The sequence below is a fragment of the Symsagittifera roscoffensis genome, chromosome 1, assembly GCF_963678635.1.
Source record: "Symsagittifera roscoffensis chromosome 1, txSymRosc1.1, whole genome shotgun sequence".
Lineage (NCBI taxonomy): Eukaryota > Metazoa > Xenacoelomorpha > Acoela > Convolutidae > Symsagittifera > Symsagittifera roscoffensis.
In genome coordinates, this window is record NC_087062.1 from 53,153,574 (window position 1) to 53,174,966 (window position 21,393).

Below are 21,393 nucleotides of genomic sequence, written 5' to 3' on the forward strand. Positions count from 1 at the left end.
ATCATTCTTTGAAATTCTCACTCTTTCTCCAACTTTGGATTTGGCTTTTTTATACCTTGTTAGAGGTTTATTGTTCAGAATTGAGAGGAAATCAGTATTCTTGACATCTCTAGGTGATTTCCCAAATCTATCTGTTGACGCGACAATTCATTGTAGACACAAATTGAGGTAACTCGTGAATGAATTTTTTTTCACCATGATCTTCTATGTAGTGGTAAATTATGTCTTTTAATGAATGAATGGCTCTCTCTGCAAATTCAGCTTTTGTATCACCCATTGTTGAGTAAACTTCAATGTCTCTCCTTGCCAAATTTTTTGAAAGTTCCATCAGATTCTGTCCCTTTATCAATCCAAAGTTTTTCATGAGTGTTTTTTCGAGAAATCATATTTTGAAAGCTTGCAAAGTGTCTTGGGCATATTTTGTTTTCATTTTTTGCTAAATCGCGAAAAAATATCAACAGCAACCAATAAATAGTTGACTCCATTGCTTTTGACTCGCTAGTTTGTCCACAACAGCCAAGTCCATACAACAAATTTCATTTATAAATTGCAAAAAAAAAGCTTGAAGTCTTCGGAAACGTCTGATTGGAGGACCAAATTTTGTATAGGATGACTTGGTTTGTAAATATTGTTCTACTTTCTTTTTTGACAAACCGCTTGTTTTACTCAAGTAACGCACAGAACCGTACGCAGATCTACCCCTAGAATACAATCTGTTCAGACTTACCTTTTCAGATCTTTCGCTTTGGCATTCTTGTTTAGGTGGAATTTGAGTTGCTTCCAAAATGGTAAAGTAAATATCTGGAAAGTCGGTTTTGTTTCGCTTTAGTACATACACAAAGTCTACAATAGATTCCTTTGTGTCTCGATAACCTAATATGATATTTTCTGACTGACTTAGTTTAATTCTAGGAGAACTCAAAATTAAATCAATAAGATGCTTATTGTTACTCGTTTTCAACCTCGTATTTACAGCAATGTAAACAGAATCAAAAACTTTTGGTACAGTTTCCTCTCTTTCTTGTTTTGTTCCAATTTTTTTTTGGAATCCTACTTTGTGATTGATGAATTGAGTAAGGAATTAGACCAAACTGATCCATACTATGTCAACCGTTTATTGACAAAAGGAGTGATAAGAGATATTAGTTGTAAGCCTTTACGCGAGCTTGAAAAAGTTCTCCTTTTATGCAGTGAAATTTCTCTTCGTTTGAGTTCTGATTTTTCTCTTCAATATTTTACTACGTCTACTTTTCGGAGATCCTGTAGCTCGCGTATCAAAATTACTAGATTCGCTGAGGAACTGAATGAAACTTTTTGGACAACGGAGGATAAACTGTTTTTGAAAATTTTTGGAAAATGTTTGAAATATTGGGAGTTTAGAGACGTTTTGTTTGTTCTTCATCCGAAAACTTTGTTTCTGTTCCTGCTGGTAAATAAAACTTTGATGAAACTGAACCGCTGTTTGTGCAATATCTTAGCGAATCAACTGTTTTTGGAGTTAAATCAATGAGTAAATGACCATAAGGAACAGATGTTGCATCCTGATACCACTCTTTCAATTGCGATCCTAGACCTAGCTGTTGACTTAATGTATTGATTTGTAAAAGTCTCTCGGTGACTTGAACAAATTAATATGTGTATTTTGTAACTCAACATCTCTTCCCAATTTGCTTTGATGAAACAAGTTATACTTAATATATATTGTATTCAGTCCCCTGCGTCTTCCAGCAATAGCTATTTAACAAACTGCTTAGAAATTGAAATTTCTTCACAAGAGTCATCAAATATTAACAGGTATTTTGTTCCATTATTTGAATGTTCTTCAATCAGTTCAAAGTCAACTCCTTGGATAAATTTAAGATAATTTCTTTGCATTTGTCCATAAAGAGGTTGATAATGTTGATAAAAATTAAAAGTTTTGTCAAAATTGGGTTAAAATGTACCAATTTTTAACCAATCAAAAATAAGATGCGACTTTCCAGATCCACTCGGTCCAACTAGCGAAAAAAACACTCGTTCCTTAAAAGAAATTATTTTATTCAGAGGATTGGAGAAGGTAAAAACAACCGCCTGTATTTGATAAAATTGCTACCCAAACTGTCGTTTCTTCACATGTAGTGGATAACATTATTCGAACGATTGCACGTGCTAGTATTAAAACTATGACAAAAAATTGGCACAGAAAAAATAAAAGAGATCTATTACACGTACGTCCAAAAAATTTCCATGATTTTCGTTCATGATTCTCATCAAATAAAATTTCCTAAATTTAATTGCTTGTCAAATTCATCACTCATCTCAACTTTGAAAGGAAAAATTTGATAACGATTTATATTTAATTTTCAAATACACAAGGTACTACAAAACGATTTATATGATTTTCAATTTATTTTAAAAACATCGATTCCATGTTCCGTATGCAAATGCTTTTCTTTCTGCACAGTGAAGAGTTTTTGCATGACGAAGTGGGTAGTTGCTACACCTCCAATCATTCGTAGTCATCCAAGTTTGTAAACGTTGATTCCAAAATTTCTGACAGAATTTTAAATTTTTCGAAACCTTTTGCAAAAAACACCGTTTCTGGAGCTTTTAATTTTTTCAATATTTTTCCAAGCTCAGTATAATTTTCATAACCACCGCTCCAATTGATTCCATGAAGATGCATCGTAAACCAAGCAGATTGAGATGTTGCTTTGAACGTTTTGGGAAGAAGAGGGGAATATCCCACAGTTTGTCCGTTTTTATAAACGACTTACTCCTTCACTAATTTTTTTTCAATAAACTCAATATCCAAAACAAACAGACTCGTGATGATAACTGTTTTCGCTGAAGTTTTTGGTTAAAATGACTAACAATCCAACAATGCTTAAGCTGTTGAGGCAAAAATTTTAATATATAACCAGAAAAGCAATCCAGTCAAGTGACCAATAAAACAAGAACTAGGAAATCTAGGCAAAAATGACAATAACCAGGTCCCTAATGCGTAATAGACTTCACAGATCCAGCTGCATCATGTAAAAATGCCTGAAGTCTGAAGATTTTTGCCTTTGCAAAAAATAATCCATACAGGAATTTCCGTATCCAATTAGTCCCCCAGAAGAAAAATTTTGGACCATTTCTTTCAAATTTATGTTTGGGTCCAAAACAATACAGGTAAAGGAACTAATTTTTTTTGTATTTGATGAAAATTCTTGCTTGATCAATTTAAAATTTCTGAGAATTTCATTCAATTTCTGAATGTTCATTTTCTACAGTGCATTCGTCAATAATTATACAAGTTTTTTTTAATATTTCTAGATAAGACAAAACCGAAGGGATAAAATAAATCATACTCCTCTTTTTCGAAATGAAATTTTTGATAGTTTTTTTTAAGTGTTTTCTTACCTACGATATTTTAAAAGATCTATTTTTTTAATATCTGAACAATATCTGAAAAATTTACGTTTTCCATTATGCAAGGTCCACTCAAAGTAAAAAAATTGTGATTCTGTATCCAAATCTTGCAATTTTGGTAGATTTTGGAATTCCAGAACTGTTAGCGAAAATTTCTGGAACTTTTCTTGTAAGACGATATGAAAAAGTCCTAATTTATTTTGAAGCTCTGAAACAAGATTTCTAGGAAGAACCAATGTTTCAACTCAAATACTGCTCAGCTCAAAGAAAATTTAGAAAATGATTCAAGAAGATGAATATTTGAATTACATGACTATAATAACATCACTTAAAATTATTGAATATTGCAGTTCTCAACAAAAATAAAGTCTCCCAATTCATTCAAAGTATAATGGACATAGGCAACTTGCTTCAAGACTTCGTTCTCCTTTGCAGTGAAGAGTCGAATCTGAATAAAGGGTGAGTTGTTCACACTCTACTTCTTGATTGTGACACACACCCTTCTCTTCTTGTATGTTGCTACGTCATACACCGCATGACAGTTCGCAAGTTCCTGCTCCATGGTATAGTCTTTGTCAGAATAGGGTTCCAATAGAGGAAAGAATCCAAGGTTTTCAGCATCGTGAATAACAGTATTCCGTATTGCTGATATCCTTTCTTCTTTTTCGCCAAGATAGATTTGCTGGGATTTTTCGATTTGTACCGATTCATTTTTCTTTAGCAATTGGGAGCAAGGTTCAAAGTAAATTTTTCCGTTGTAGAGTTTTTGGGACCAAGAAAATCTCCCAATGCTTTTTTGACTTTTAGCAAATTAAATATAATCGGGAAGAATATCTTTTCGTGAATACTTTTTTGATTTGAGATCAGTTGTAGATAGTTCGAAATAATGATATTTGTAAAAATAGAAATTAGGAAAAGTAGATGACTCACTGTACATTCCAAATAAGGTATTATTACCTTATATGGAATAGTGAGTAGGTGATGATTCAAATATGAACATTGCGTAGGAGCTAGGACTACTATATAAACAATTCAATGTAGATAAAAATCATTTGCAACAAATAATCGGTGATGTCATCTGCTATGTGTCAAGCAAACCCCAATTTTTATTCGGATTACAATGCAAAATCTCTTTTTATCTCTGTCTCAGAAAATTTATATGAAAAATTCATTGTCACCCAAGACTACTGTGTATCTAACTACTCATCATTCTGCCTAGAGGAAAATTGCAAATTTCATTTAGTAATTATCGGATCATCGCTCAATCAAATTTTGCACAGATCAGATACATATCATTTCACTTACCAAATTGTTGACTGTATTTATACTTTATACAAACACAGATTTTATTCCTATATTATTTTATCAAGAGGTGAAGTTTTCAATCAATTGAATTCTGCAGTCGAACTTGAAATATAGAATACCGGAAAAATTACCCAGTGTTGCGAAGAAACGCCTGCTGCAAAAAAAATCAGAAGACATCAACTCAGTTCTGCTTAGAAGCTTGCGTCCACTCAGACTCTTGGATCAGCTGTTTTGGAAAGGATTCGAAAAGTTCAAAATTCAAAGTATGAGTCTGATTTGTTAAAAATCGTTGATTGTTTCTTTGATGATTATGGTTCTGTAAAAAGTCAGCGTGTCAATTTTTCCGTTACAAGATGCAAAAATTGTTTTGGTTTTTTCACAAGTGTGCTTAAATTTTGAGGAAATTTTTGAGTAAGATCCAAGTTTTTCGTGGTTTTTTAGAAAATAAATGCAAAAACCTTTTGAAAACAAATGCGAAAACTTTTTTTTCTTATGCAATTGCGAAAAACACAAAACTATATTGTAAAAAAAAAACCTGTGAACTTATTGCTAAAATTTTATTATTATTGATGACTTTGAGCGCTATTCCCGATCTTAATACAAAATTTTTCTGAAGTGTTTGATAAACATGTGTGCTAAAAGCATTGTGAAAAAGTTTGCATGGTGCAAAATTTATTGTTAAGTTTTTAACATGTGTGCAAAAATTGTAATGATTTTTTTATCATGTGTGCAGAAAATCTTGTAAAGTTTTTACAAGATGTTGAAATAGATTCAAATTTTTTACCATCTTTGTAGTAAAAATGTGTAAAAACATTTACCAATTGCAAAATAAGTTTGATTTTTAATCCGTGTGCAAAGTTTTTTAGCAAACTTTTCTATGACCGCTTACCTTATCTTTTGTTCCTACCTCTTTAAAATAAAAATAAAGGCTGGTCTTGCCTCCATCGCCTGTGGTTGCCTTGGTGGTTCGCTGACAAGAGTTCTTGGGGCCTCTTCGATGGTACTTGACTGGTTGAGCCACATATCTAGAGTCAGGAGTGTCGGGGTAGTTCATTCCCACATGCTCAGCCACTTCCTCCGTCATTTGCATTTCTCCAAGTTGGTTCTCTGTCATGGGTACTTGCGTTATATGATGTTCGTTGAAATCCCTGCACATCACTTCCACTATGTGCCAGACTTGGATTGCGATGTCCATTTGTGCCAGAAAAACTCCACAGACTTTTTGTCCCACTTTGATTTGTACTAGATCAGGCGAAAATTCTACCGAGAACATAAGATTGCTGTTTTGCACTGAGAAGATCATTTTGAGCAATAGGTTGAGTAAAAGATACAGAGTAAACAGAAAGATTGATTTACAGTTGAGAGGGAGGTAGTTGACGGTAGTTAAGTTGAAGTTTAAGTTATTAGAGCTGAGAGAGAAGGAAGTTTACGGTAGTTAGGTTGAAAATAAAATGATTTTTGTTAAGAGAGAGGGGTACCTTCAACTCGAATGTGTGGGTTCAACCAATAAGAATTGTCACATTGTCGTTTCCAATCACAAAAATGTTCATTTTTGCTCTAATTCTCGTATCCAATCAGAGAAAAATTTGCCTTTTAAGGACTTAAATCCTCCAAATAAGTAAAAACATACACAAAAGCAATCGCAAAAAATAAATTACCAAATCTTTTTCGTTGTAAAAATAAGAAATATTGCCGATATAAGTAACAAAAGAAAGAAAATTAATAAGAGTAGCATTGCCAAAGTTTCCTCATCAATTCATTTAAAATTTTTGTATATAGTCAATGAGAAACTGTTGATTTTTGAGTAGATGGTCAAGTTGATTGAGTTGGATGTAAAATTGAGAGGATAGCTCAAAATTGATGAAATTTACAAAGCAAATCTCAGGAAATCTTATTCCAAACCTTATCACGCAAGATTTGAACTTTGAAAATCTTCAAGGAAACGGAGGAATAAAGAACTTTGCTGGTAAGTTTTTACAAATTTCGGTATCGAGTAAGGAATAAAAAGAGCTTTTGATATATTATCGTACGATTTTTTGATCAATTTCAAATTCTCAAGAATAAACAAAAAAACTCAGCATTAAGTTTATAGCTTTGATACTCACTACTCGGTTCAAAAGTAAACTCTTTGATTGAATAAGTTTCTCTGAATAAACCTGTACTTAGTCGGTGAACTCTATTTTGGACAACATAAACGTCCAAAAAATTGTGAAAAAAGTAAGAGTCAATGAAAAAAGAAAATCAACTGGAATTTTATCTTTTTCCTTGTAGAGTAACTCTAGGAAATTCAAATGCTTTTTAATAGACATATATGTTCATTTAATAAAAATTCGTTCAGGATTGTAGAGTAAGAAGGGGAGGATGGCGAAAAATTGAAGGAACTTAGTGCTTGTCAACATTTTCTGGTGGATACGGAGATGGAAATGGGAGACAAGGTATTTAACTTCAAAACGTCCAAGTTAGGCAGTACAATAATCAACGAGAAATTTGAAGAAGTCTTCAACAAGCTCGATTCCGCCAATAAAATCAAGATTGCTCTGGGCTTCGTTCTACAAATTAGTGAGACTGGTGAATATCGATATTTCTACGCCTATGAAAACAAAACTTTATTTGAAAAATCCCATTTGCTGTGTACTAAAGCAGACTTGATAACAATCCAAGGAAAAGTAGAAAAATTTGATAATGTGGAACAATGTACCCAAGAACGCCAAAACACAAAGTGGCGATTCAAGTTGATTACTAACGTTACAATTTTTGCTGCTGCTCAAAAATATCCCAATGGAATGTCCGGACTCTGTCATACCTGAACCTTTACTACGACATGCGCAAGTGAACTGTCTTTTATCTAACAGACAAGAACCATACAAAAATCATTTGGGTCTTTTCCGCGCATTGGCAATTTACATGAACGGACACAATGATCTCGACTCCAAACTTCTAGATACTTAACAGAATTTGTATCAAAGTCAGTTCAAGATCCTAAAAAATTTCGTGGAGTTTCCGTTGAAGACTTACCTGTTGTCCAGGAAATTGTGCAACGAAACATGTTTATATACAATTTTGATATCCAAGAAGGAGAATATGCAGGAGAACTAGCTCGACGAAGTATTGGAAGATTTGATAAAACAGTCAAATTACTGAGATTTAACAACCATATTATTCATACAAATGATATAGATAGTTTCTTTAAGTGCTTTCGATGCCCTAGCTGTGACACTTTCTTTAATAAATCCGACAATTTTAACAAACATCTTCTGAGATGCAAGGACCAAGTGAAACATATTTACCTAAAAAACGTGTATGAGCTTCGAGAAACCTTGTTTGAAAAACAAGAAGGATTCAGTCTTCCAGTTTCTGAAGACAACAAGCTTTTCAATAATCTAGCAATTTTCGATTTTGAGTCGATTTGTGTTCCTAAAGAGGAAATAAGAGACGGAAACTACTAGCTGGATCGGAAAACATGTACCAATTTCAGTCTCTATATTATCGAATTTGATTGATGAACCCATCTTTCTGTACAACAAGGATCCACAGAACTTGATAATCGATTTTGTAAGTAACCTCGAACTGCTGGCTGAAAAAAGTAAGCTGGAGATGGGAACGAAATTTCAAGATAATGAAGTAGCTGTCAATGAGCGAATGAAAAATATCTTTGACCAGCTAAACGATCCAGGTAAAAATCATTCAAGTAACCAAATTGAGCAGAAAGACGGATACATTGAAGATTCGGAAGAAGCAGATATGTCAAAACAATTCTTGCGAATTCAGAAAAATCAACCCATTTATTTGAAACAACATCTGGAGAGTTATTAAAATACTTCAACTGTTTTTGTATCTAACAGCGGTAGATATGATTTGAAACTGATCAAGACCTACTTAATCCTTTATTTGATTTGCGATAAAGAACAAGAAACATCAGTCATCAAAGAAGCAAATGACTTTATATCCTTTAAAAGTGGAGATGTACAATTTCTCGACATAATGAAATTTCTGGGTGGGCAACTACTCTAGATTCTCTTCTGAAAGCCTGTAAAGCTAGCGAAACCAAAGGATTCTTCCCTTATTCCACGAGAAGACATGACCGGTGGGCCTTCCATTGTGTTCACTGGAGAAGCTGTAGTTGGTGAAACATACATCAAAAATTCATCAAATATACGAAAATCGATCGATGGCATTGATGCAAGTCAGCTTGACCTTTCTCAATGTGTCAAGATAAGCCAACAGAGTTGTACACGAGATGGGAGTTTGACACCGATATGCAGTAGTTTAAAGCTAGACATAACCGGTCTCGCAACTTTGAGAATATGGTCATGTCTTTCTACCGGGAAATAAGACCAGATTGCAAAATTGAGAGCTTTTTCACATCCGGAACACAGCAGAAACTTGACTGTTTTAATGTGAACGGTTATACCGATCACTTTAAAACGGTATTCGAAGCAATGGAATGTTACTACCACTTCTGTTCCTGTCAGGAAGCTTGTCCCTCTTTAACAGATCAGGACATTGAACGAGGTAATAAGAAGAGAGAGAGAGAAAGTTGGATGATCTGAGATGGGAATACATAAAAAAGGAAGACTACAAACTTGAAGAAATGTGGGAGTGTGAGTGGTGGGAAAAATTCAAAACCCATGAATAGATCAAAAATCATGTCAGATCCCATTTTCCTTGTCAGATCCCCCCACAAAAAAACCTCTTTCTACAGATTCCTTTCGGACAAAAATAAAAAATGGATCTCTTTTTGACTATGTTCAGTGTGATTTAGTTATTCCAGACAAACTAAAATCAAAATTTGCCATCTTTTCTCCATATTTCAAAAACACTGAAGTGGGAAGAAACGATATTGGACACTACATGAAGATTTATGCAATCGAGAACGAAATGTTAAAACATCCTCAGAGAACGCTGATACCTAGTTTCAAGCTAGAAAATGGAACAGTTATAAATCCTCTCTTCTACTTTTATATTGAACTTGGATTGCAGTGCACCAAAAATTCTCGGAAATGCTTCAAAAATTTCGTCCAGTCAGTGGTTGATGCTAGAAGAGTAGGAGATGAAAACCCTTTGTCATCAGGAGTTGTAGCAGAAACTATGAAGCTTTTAGGCAATTCCTCCTATGGATATCAGATCATAGATAGATCCAAACATACAATTACGAAGTATCTGAACAATGAAAAAACTCAAAAAGCAATTAATGAGCCATTGTTCAAAAGATTGAATACAGTTGAAAAAGACTTGTATGAGGAGGAGTTGTTGCAATCAACTATTGAACCCATCATCGTTGGATTTTTCATACTGCGGTATGCGCAACTAAGAAAGTTGAACCTCTTCTATCACTTCTTTGACAAGTTCTGTGATGTAAACAATTTCGAAGAGTTGGAGATGGATACAGACTCAGTAAACTTGCTGAAGAAAACTTATATGACTGTATCCAACCAGAGAAAAGAGACATTTGGGAAAATTTTAGGGAAAATGACTGCAGAGACTCTTTCAATGCAGATGCAAAATCTAATTTCTTCCCTCGAACGTGTTGCAGTATCCATTAAAAACATAATAAATGGGAGCCGGAACTTTTCAAAGAGGAATTTAGATGTACGGAAATACTATGACATATTGCTGCTATAACAACATGTCAGATAAAATCAAATTCAGCAGTAAAGGATTGAAAAAACGAGTTCTAGAAGATTCTGTAGACGGACCCTTGGACAAAGTACAAGTGCTCGATGAAGCAATCAACCTAACATATACAAATAAAAGAATCAGAACGGTTAACCATATGATGGCCACATATGAGCAAACAAAGACAGGAATTAGTTATTTTTATCCAAAAAGTCAAGTTCAAGATGTTGGAATTCATACAAAACCATTGAACTTATGAGAACTGATGCAAAGTAATAAATTTATAACAAGTGATGCAATGTATTAAGCTTTTGTACGATGCAGTATTTTCTGGGTGTTTTATAGTAAAGTTGCGGTAAACTTCAAAGACGATGCAGTGATTTATAAGCTCTTTGTAAATTAATTTTTTTCTCAAAAAATTGACTTTTTTCGAAGTTTCAGTAGGTTTCGGCATAGTTCAGGTAGATAGAGCACTATTTTAAAAAGCCCAAAACTCTTACCACTGACTTACCATGAACCAAAAAAACTAATTACATGACCTTCATTCCACAACCTGCACGTAATTAACTATTGATATTCACCAATTAGATAACGCGCGCCGAAATGTTTGCGAAAAAACAAGACATTTCCGCAGAAAATCCAAAAAAAAATCGTTTTTCTTACCATACCAATTCTATTCCTTATCTTAATATCTAATACATTGTAGGCTCTATTCCCTATCTTAATACATAGCTTGAAGATCGGATGCTCTATTCCCTATCTTAATACATAGGAGTCTTCATGGACCCACCCCCCCCCCCCTCCCTTTAGCTCCAACATCTACTACTCAAGCGAAAAAAAAAGAACAGAAAAAACCGAAAAACTTGTTGTCATGATGAACTATAATTTCTATGAAGATTTTAAGCATTTTTTGCGATCCAGAAGAGAGTGCGAAAATACGTTTTGATTGAAATGACTCACAAATAGGTCACCAAGTTGATAAAATATATGCCGAAATCAATTGGGCAGAAAAAAGTGTTAACAAAAACAAAAAATTAAATTAAGTCACTTTTTAAATTAACAAATTACATAAAAGAATTAAAAACACTTTCAATTACAAAAAATAGCTTACAGCACAAACAAAGTAATAAATGTGGAAACTGAGCCAACAAAACATTAGCAGACAATCTATAGGCCGATGAATTTTTTGATACTAAATATTTAAGAAAAAAACAGGCGCTGACCGGTTTCTTCTGACCGGCTGACAGGCGCTGTTGAAACTTCAACATTTTGAGCATGTTTGCTGCAGAATTAAATGCAGCACAAATGATAACGGAAGAAAGGATTTAGTGATTTTGTTAAACTACTTAATAACCGAAAAAAGCCTATATTCCGATTAGGTAACGCTTGCTAATCGAGCGTAATAACTGCTTTCTTGGAACTGAAAAAATGATTTAAAAACAGATGCGAAGTTGTTGCACTTCGCATACACAAGCAAAAAGATAACGCTACCGGGAAAAACCGAATAAGTAAGACTTCGAGTCTTCTTAAAATGAGTCTACATAAAAATTTCTTAAGTGACGCACGCTAATTATGAGTCTACATAATTTCGGAGCGACGCAAGCAAATTATGACGCATTAGCAGTACCACTCAGTTTGAAAAAAAAAAATTACTAACTAACATGCCTGAATTTATAGGCCGGACGCATTTTAGCTAGCATACGAAAGTTCATTAAAAACATCCGACCCCACCCAGGTTCGAAGCCTCTTTTATTTTGTTGGGGGGTCTCCATCCCTCCCTCTACGCTACAGATCCATGATACCTTGAAGCTGACGTCCTATTTGTAATGTAATAGTATGTGATAACATCCTTAGCATTGGCTGTACTTAATAGCTGGTTATTGGCCAAAATTAACACTTTCAAAATGAACACAATTTTCGCTACAATATTTGCGTCCCACCAATATTTGCGACTTAGGTTGAAAAAAAGAGAGTTCATACTACACCACAACCTTTTTTCTCCGAGTTTTTGCGATCTGATAAACAATTTCAACATTAATCACAATTTCAGATCACAAATCACAATTTCAGAACATTAATGCTCAATTGAAAGCTTTCTTTAAGCTCACAGAATGGTGTATCAAAAAAGCCAAAGATTAACTCTCCAAAAAGTCTTGGGCCCGATTACCTACATCACACCATGACTACATCAAAAACATTTCCAAGTTTCAAGAAAATTGCTTTAATCGGAAACTAAGCCGAAAAATTTAAGCGCGCAAACGAATTTAAGCACACAATCGAAAAACAGGTCCGATTTAGATTCGAACCCTCGCCTTGGAGCACCAGGCTTGGTTCTCTCGGCTACACAGGCAGCATCAGACCCAGAACTTAAAATGATTATGAGCCAAACTATCAAGTTATTCATTGATCCGCAAAACTTGATAATATACAATTATTGCAAGATATACAATTATTAGCAAAATTTCCGGAAAAATTCAAGATATACAATTATTTGCAAAATTTCAAGATGTACAATTATTGATACCAAATGCAAAATCACCCCAGCATCGTCTGCGTTAAGTAAGCAGAATCGGTCGCTTCAATTGGAACACATAATGAAACAAAAACGAGTAAATAACGAAGAAAATTGATAAAATTTGCAACACTAAAACAAATATTATATTACAAATAGGTGACATTAGGCGGAGGTGCCACATTTCATGAATTGTATCGTAGAGCCAAAGAAGAAGAAAAATTACACAAAGGATGCAATTAAAATGCCAATTCTTGGAAATATACAAACAGTACAACAAAATGAGCACTTTCACGGCTGAGGAGAGAATCTGCACATGTGTAAAAAAAAACATAGCCAACAGACAGTTGCTAACGAGCCGATGAACGCAAGTAAACAGAAAAAATTACTGACTTGAATTTGAAAACTTTTCGAAAGCTCTTTGAATTTATAGAACAAAATAGAATTGACTTTTTCAAAAAAATTTCAATTGGAGAAAATTGGATTTATAAATAAAATTTTTGTTTCGCTGGGAAATCTAATAACTAAATTCCATTTTCGAAAAAAGAAGTCGATCACGTTTTTCGTAATCTTAACATTTTCAATGTTCGATAGTGGAGTTCGCCTTCCTTTCAACAAAGAAAATGAACCTAAAAAGAAATCAAAAAACAAACCGCGAAAAAGTTAATTTGAGTCTAAAGAAATTTAAAGACCTCTTGAAAAAAAACGAAAAATAATAATCGCGACTTATATAAGAGTCTGAATTACGTTCACCGACTCTTAAGAATTGAGTCAAATTTTTGATTATTTTTGCTGTGATAACAAAACATGAATTTCAATATCCACAGACACTGTTAAATAGACTTAAATCTATCTTTTCAACCGCTTTAAACCAACTGAGAATCAAAGAACTTACAAAAACGGATGAAAAAAGCAATATCTAGAACCAAAACTTGCATCTTAACAAATTTTACACAGACGCCAAGCTGCGCTTTACAAACACTGGCGAGAACACGACAAAAAGCAGCTCTTTAAAGTGAATTAATCAAATGAGAAATAAGCCTCGAATAAGTAAATATTCCGCTATGTGTCGGATTCAATCCTGCAACCCAGAGATTTTGAGTCTCACACATTTACAGCTCAGTCACTGACACTTAACGATTCACAGACACCAGCCACAAAAAAGCAGTTAACACATGCTATGAAATTACCAATGCTACAGACCACTTTTATTTGCAAGTTAGGTTAGAAAAAAAGTTCGTACTAATACACTACGCTCGCTAGTGGAAAGAGAACGCTAAACAACGATCGAAAAATTCAGAATGTTTTTGCTGAATTCGCCCCATCTTTAAAAATATTGCAATTTAGTAAATAATTCCAATTATAAACAGCCAATAAATTTAGAATTACGATTAGAATTCAAAAATTGACAACTTTATGTTTAATGAAGTTTCAACTTCAAACACTAGCTTAGCGTGCATTGCTCTAAAACAGTAGCATTTTATGAAATGATAATGTCCACCTTTTAAAAACCGGAAGCTAAGCAGAAAAAAAACAGCCAACCGACAATGAAGGAAACCGCAAAATAAAAATGATTGATTTATTGATTGATATTCAGAACTTTGAAAAATGTTCGAAAATAAGAAAACTTCTGAGTATCCGGTCAAGGCTCTTACGATTGCCAAATTGTTCATAGCGTAAACCCATTTTAAGAAATCTGGATCAATAGTTAAATCTTATCCCGCTGGTAAAACTCAGAGTTAAATCGAGTTTCAAAACTAGAAGTAACTCATACTTCTTCAGGATATTTTCGTGCAATTTCGCAGAAGCCCTATTAAGTGGATCAATGTAGATATAACGAGACCGGTGAGCAAAAATCGATTTATACGGCTGAAATTTTTACACAGAGGCGAAGTAACACTTCACATACGCAAGCAAAAATAGACCGATAACGCTACGGGGAAAAACGGAATGAGTAAAACTTTGAGTCTACAAAATTTCTAGAGTGACGCAAGCCAATTAAGACGAATTAGCAGTACCAGTCAATTTGAGGAAAAAAATTTACCAACTAACATGCCTCAATTTATAGAGCGGACGCATTTAAACTAGTAAACGAAAATGTTCATCAAAAACATCAGACCCTGCCAAGTTCGAACCCTCTTATTTTAATGCTTGCCTTCTTCCCTAGCTCTACGCTACAGATCCATGATGCCTTGAAGCTAACGTGCTATTTGTAATATAATAGTCTGTGTTAATATCCTTAGCATTGGTTGTACTTAATAGCTAGATCAAAATGAACACTTTCAAAATGAACACATTTTGTCGCAACAATATTTGTGACTTAGGTTGGAAAAAAAAGGAGAAAAGTTCATAATATAACACAATCTTGTGTAAACAGGAAAAAGTCTGGTACTCGGTTGCAATATACTTCATCTCGCAACTGCAGAAAAAACTGCAAGAAAAAAATAAAACTATTGTACAGGATTATTTTAAAAACACTTGACTGTCCACGATTTGCAAAATAAATAGTTTACCTGAGATTCTAGTTGCTTTGTGAACTTACCCTGATAAAAATCAACTTACTTTTCTCGCCGCACTCTTTGTCATCTTTTTCGCCACTTTCACCATGATCACTATCTTCATCATCCTCTTCCTCCTCTTCGTCACTCTCAGAAATCTCGTCTGGATTGAACTCATCATCGTCGTCCTCGTCATCGCCAAGTGCACTCAGCTCCTCCTTCATCTGCTGAGTCCTCTTGGCGAGGAACGACATGAAATCATTGTTCATCAGCGAGTTCAACAGTTCTCCCACACCTTCGCTTGACACACCTTCTCAAAAACAACGGTCACATTATCGATATTTTTAAGAAACTGGGTATCAGCAAGTATCAGTGAATTAACCCAAATATATGGATCAAGATTAAGATTAAACTGTTCTTTTTGACTTATCAGTGTGCCGCTGTTAACCCGATTTTAAAAAGTCTAAATTTACTTTGCCAGTTATAGTGCATGGTTCGGTATGCCGACATAAAAAACAAAGCTCTTGAAAACACCCCTCTTTCAATATTTCAAATGGCAACAATTGATACTGTTGATTAAAAATGATTGTAAACCACAAATCATACCTTCGTCATCTTCATCTTCATCATCGTCAGCAACTCCGTTTTCGTGCTTTTCACCCTCTCCATGTTCCTCCTCCTCCTTCTCCTCCTCTTCTCCGTCTTCACTGTCTTCTTCCAAATCATCCAGCTGTGCCTCCTCGTTCTCTTCTTCTTCGTCGTCTTCTTCCTCTTCTTCGATCTCGTCCTGATCATCTATGATCTTCTGCAGCAGCTCCTGTCCTTCCTCCGAGATCACAAACTGGTCTAACTTCAAATACACATTCTTCAGCGCCTGCTCGTAGTCGCCACTCTTGAAACTGTCCTCGTTCATTAGGAACTGCACAAACTTGGAGGAGCACATCTGTGACACTTCGTGACCTGAAAAAAAATGGAAGGATAAAAATTTGGAAAAATTTTGATAGAACCCGATAGAAAAATTTGACAAAGAAGCGAATAAGAAAGAGTGAAAAACATTCAAAACAACGGCAATGTGGTGACAAGTTCGACACAAGTATGCGGGTTTTTGCCGGCCTTCTCATGGCTCTTCTTTCAAGATTCCGATTTCAAATTCGTCGTATCGAACTTTTTAGTGACTGTTCCATGTATTCGTCAATGGCGTGATAAAGTTTTGGTAGAAACGGCGCGAGTGAGTCTGATAGTTTCCGGCTTAATATCTCTCTTCATGTCGTCAGGTTAAGGATTTGGGTGGTAATTTGCTCAGCTGTTTTCCCATGTTTAGAGATGACACTTTCGGCAATTGACTCCGAAGCGGTGTTTTGCGGTCTTGGGCGCCTTCGTTGGTTGCTTACCAAAGTTTTCCCATCTCTCGGATAAGCATTTTTCCAGTAAAAGAGAAAGGACGTTCTATTTTGTTTTTGGGGTGTTTTTCCAGCCTCCGAGGACTTCCCATTTGACTGTTCTTTTTATAGTATGCGGAGCACGTGGAGCAAGAGGCAACTTTTGTCAACGTGCCAGGGAATGGTTCCTAATCCCTAAGATTTTCCTAGCATCTTGCATATTCACGCCATGTTCCTACATCTGGATAAGTGGCGGCTTTTTCTTCGATCTTCGATCTCGGCTAAGATTGTTGTCGTCAGAGAAGAGTTACAGAGTCAGTTGAGCGGATTGTGCGAGACTGTTCGATTTTTCAAAATAGTTCGCGTTGGGACTGCCTCCAAGTTGGTATTTCGAGTGGATTCCAGGTTCTTTCGTTGGGCCACTCATCTTCATCTACTTTGCATGTCAGATAAAATTTACAATGGGAAAACAATTGGTTGAAGCCCCTTTCTATCATGCCCAATTCTAAGAAAAACTAATAAAATTGTTTGTATATTGAACGTTAGAGCCAAAGATGCTATTCAAAATGAAATAATTGAGTTTGGTTAATATTCAACAGAAAAATTGTTTTTTTTGATCTTGTAAAATCGAAATATTCAAAAACTACAAATTTAAGTCAAAATTCACGCAAGATACTAAAAATTCGCAATAAAGACAAACGAAGAAGATAAAAAATGAAAGTATTTTAAAAAAACGAGTTATTGGCAGCAGAAATCTAATTTAAATTAAGTTATAATTTTTATCTATCGATTATGGTTATTTAAAAATCCTGTTTGCGTCGCAGGGGTCAAAATATAAATGACACTGTGCTGCAGTGCAAAAAAAGCGGTTGGAACTTGCGAGTTGATATTTCCTCATGTTTTTTCTCAATTCTAGAAAGCTCAAAGAAGTTTCTTATATTTGCGCAAAACAGTTCACTTTCGCCTCCCGTAATGTTTTGAATACAACTTTTTCAGAGGATGTTTGCATCCTTTCATCTTTCATTGCTCTAAGTTTGGAGCCCAGATGTTCTTTGCTTACGCAAACTAGATTCCCTTAATTATCGTAGAACCATGTGATGTTTTGATCTTTTAAATTTATCAGCAACCTTACCAATTGTTTACACTGTACTTTTGCGTGACTTTCAGTTTACGTTAACAATTTCAAGATTAATAATATTTTCCGAGTTTCAATTCCTATTAAAGATGCAAAGATCTCCGCAAAGATGATCACAGAGGCGAAGCTGCGCTTCCCAAACACTTGCGAGAACAGGAACAAAAAGCAGCTCTATCAAGTGACATAAGAAAAGTAGAAATAAGCCTCGAATTCGCAAACACTCGAGGCTTAGCAAAAACTCTATTTAGCAAAAATCTGCTATCTAGCAAATTTGAGTCTCACGCACTAACCACTCAGCTACGGATGCTTAAAATCCCCAAAAACTATCCACCAATACCGCAGCTACAAAAGCTAATAAATTTCCAATTTGATGCAGCAAAAGTAGCACCAAATACAATAAGAAACAATTTTGCATGTAATAAATCGCAAATCCTAAAGCCACATTATGGTGCTAGGGATTTTAGCAGACCGGTTTTTTAGCAGACTCAGAACAATTATGAAGTGTGATAGCTAACTTCAAACGTAGCATTGGCGATTTGCGACCGCTTGCTCCGCTGCGCTTCAATTCAACACGAGTGTTATTGTGCGCGTAAATCTTTGTTTAGCCGCTAATTTAGACTGCTGCGTTTTTGAAGTTGATACTTTTGTTGACATATCTTGAGATGAGTGACTTAATTAGGGAAGCATGGCCCCAGACTGAGTCTTTTTTAGTCTGTCAATCAATCATTTATCACTTTATTACGTTGGTCTGCTAAAAGACTCATTTTTCACTTTTTATGCTAAAAGATTGGTCTGCTAAACGATCGGTCCCCCCACATTTTGTATAAATTATGCATTTCAAAAAATTGCGAAATATAAAACAACAATTTTTGAAATCGAGATTTTATTATTGTTCTTGTTTGAAATAAATAGCTTTCTTCGGTTCACTTGATGAATTAAAAATGCATCAACTCTGTAAACTCATAACTATTCGAATGTCAAAGCACATGCTATCAATAAGCTGTAAAGGTGCAACATATTGCCAATTATTTTGTATTGCCAATTTGAAGCAGCAAATATTGTTGCTTCAAGTCGCAACAATATTTGTGACTTAAGTTGGAAAAAAAGAAAGTTCGAACTATAACACTTTACTTCGCAAGTGTAAATAGGAATGGAAATTTGGAAAAAAAAAACATTGAACTTGATGGAGTGGCCGTATCACGAAGCTGATGATAAAACATACACAGAAGCGATTATGCGATGCATCCTATTTCAACCGAGTCTCAAAACTAGTCAATGATCTGCAATTTAAACTCGGCGTTGACGCTGTTTCTCCTAATGATAGCCGACTACTTGAAGACTTGCACTATTGAGACATACAGCTTACAGAACACCTCTTGCACGCTCTGTGTTTCCTAAATTGAATTTCTTTATTTGTATTTATTCTTTTCGTAAATTACCCTTTACGGTAAATAAGCCTTAAACTACAACTACCAAAAAAATTCACGTATGCTCAACTGTTAAATTAATTCTTCGTAGAGGTGGCAGTTCGTTACCGTGTATCATAGGGGAAAGGGAGAAGTGAAGAGATCAATTGCCTGTAAAGAGACTGCAAAACTGCTATTAAAATGGAGAGGAATTTCTGCAAAATAAAAAAGGAATTTCAAACTGCTGGCAAAGGACCGAAATTTCAAGGTACAAATATAGACCTAATATTTGTTGTTTTTGTAATAAAAAACAATCAAACTTGGCAAACTTTAAAACAAATCAAACTTTCGCAGAGGATGGCATATGGACGAAACTGGTTCTAGAAGTGCGAGATCAGAGAGGCGTGTTTAGAATAAAATAAAGGGCAGATACTTGCTGTCCGGATCTTGTTATCCCCCCTATTATCCCCCCTATTTCGATTTTCAGAAATTCAACTTTGGCTGCCCCATTTTCAATAGCTTAGAACAAGAAAATATATTTAAATAAAAAATTGTATGTAGGTATTATATAAAAAGTGAGTAATACAAATACGAACGCGCGAAAATGAAAACCCAAATAATTTTTGACATTTTCGAATTGCATATTTTAAACACAAACGGTTGTCAAAAATGATAAATGCATAGGGGGGATAGTTAACAAGGTCAAAAAGTGGGAAATAGTTAACAAGATCTCTTGTCCTCCTGATCGTATAAAAGATCGCAATGTTTCAAGCATACCTCCATGGCCGTCAAACACACCGAACAAACTGCACTCCGGCACCTTTTCCAGCTCATCTGGCGGTAACTTCAAATCTTTGTTGTTCTGGATATGTTTTTTCAGTGCTGGTATACACAAGTGGGCATCCTAAAATAAAACACAATTTACAGAGAAAATTCTCTGTATAGCCACTCGGATTGATTAGCAAAAGGCACTTTGAAAACATCTAATTAAAATGACCATTTTTTCACAGCCATTGAATTTGAAGACTAGCAACGTTTTGAATTTGAAGACGACTTTTTATGAGAGAAAATTAAATTCAGAAGTACACTAATTACGTAAAAAGTTCATCTTTAGAAGGAAACAAATTCGCCTGCCTCAAATAGTTCGTAACGTCATGTCATATGTGCGTCATGAGTAACAAGACTTCAACTGATTACCTCTAGAACAGTGATTTATTACCACACTCCCATCCCGCCTTCGGAAATAAATCAAAACTTATCAGTCTTGGGCGGTATTTTCTGAAGAGAACAAACTAACTTCAGTCTGCCTGCCAAAGAGGAAACTATCGAACATGATATAACTTTTATGGTCACAGCGCAAAATTGGTGACGACTGATGGAATTAAATGCGAAAGATTAAGTTTGAAATAGATCAAGTATGCTTGCTCAGACGACAATTCGTCGAAAGCAACAATTAGTTATTCTCTAATCGACTATCTTTTAATTAGAAGCTTATTATCTATGAAAAACATTCCATATTGAGTCAGTCGCCTCCTAAATCAATTTTGAATTTAATGTGGTTTCGAACTGTTGATTTTTTTAATGACACAAATTGTCGTTTTTGACAATTTATCGCCGCGCGCTTTATAATTGCTACCTCCATATTAAGTCTCCATCCCTGCAGTCCTATCACTCCATAAGACATGTTCACATCTCTGTCAGTGTCACACTCGCCTGGGCCATCCCTCTTGGGTTGAGACAGAAAATTACCACCCATTGTTCAGCTTCTTCAGTTCAAGTCAAATCAGCAGGTCACTTTACACAGTGAGCAGTTAAGGTTTAAAGATAAAAATGGTTCAGATAGTGCAGCCAGTGTTTCTGCTAGCTATCGCTTATTGTAAAAGTCCACGTATCTCAATACTCTTGCAGATGATCTGGTGTAGTCAACGGCAAATAAAACAAATAATCTGAAAGAATACAACTCATATTTCGAGCATCATTAACATTCACTTTAAAACCAATTGTCCACGAGGTAAGCAACCAACATGCCAGCTATTCAGCTCTTCGCGATGTTGTGCCCTCATTAAGAACTGCATGTACTTCGTTTCTCATTACTATTTATAGGGAACAAAATCGGACATTTTATTTTGATAATTTATCGACAAATGAT

General features: G+C 34.9%; 1 protein-coding gene across 1 annotated transcript in view; it reads right to left on the bottom strand.

The window, feature by feature from the left end:
• The window catches only part of LOC134845524 (uncharacterized), a 33,176-nt gene extending 11,990 nt beyond the window's left edge, over nt 1–21,186 (bottom strand). The window contains exons 1-4 of the mRNA XM_063862457.1: nt 20,881–21,186; nt 20,022–20,148; nt 15,931–16,284; nt 15,389–15,634 (exon numbers count right to left, since the gene is read on the bottom strand). Coding sequence (XP_063718527.1) covers nt 15,389–15,634; nt 15,931–16,284; nt 20,022–20,148; nt 20,881–21,000 — 847 coding nt within the window. The 5' untranslated portion in view covers nt 21,001–21,186. The remainder of the gene's footprint in view (nt 1–15,388; nt 15,635–15,930; nt 16,285–20,021; nt 20,149–20,880) is intronic.
• Nucleotides 21,187–21,393: the final 207 nt, after the last annotated feature.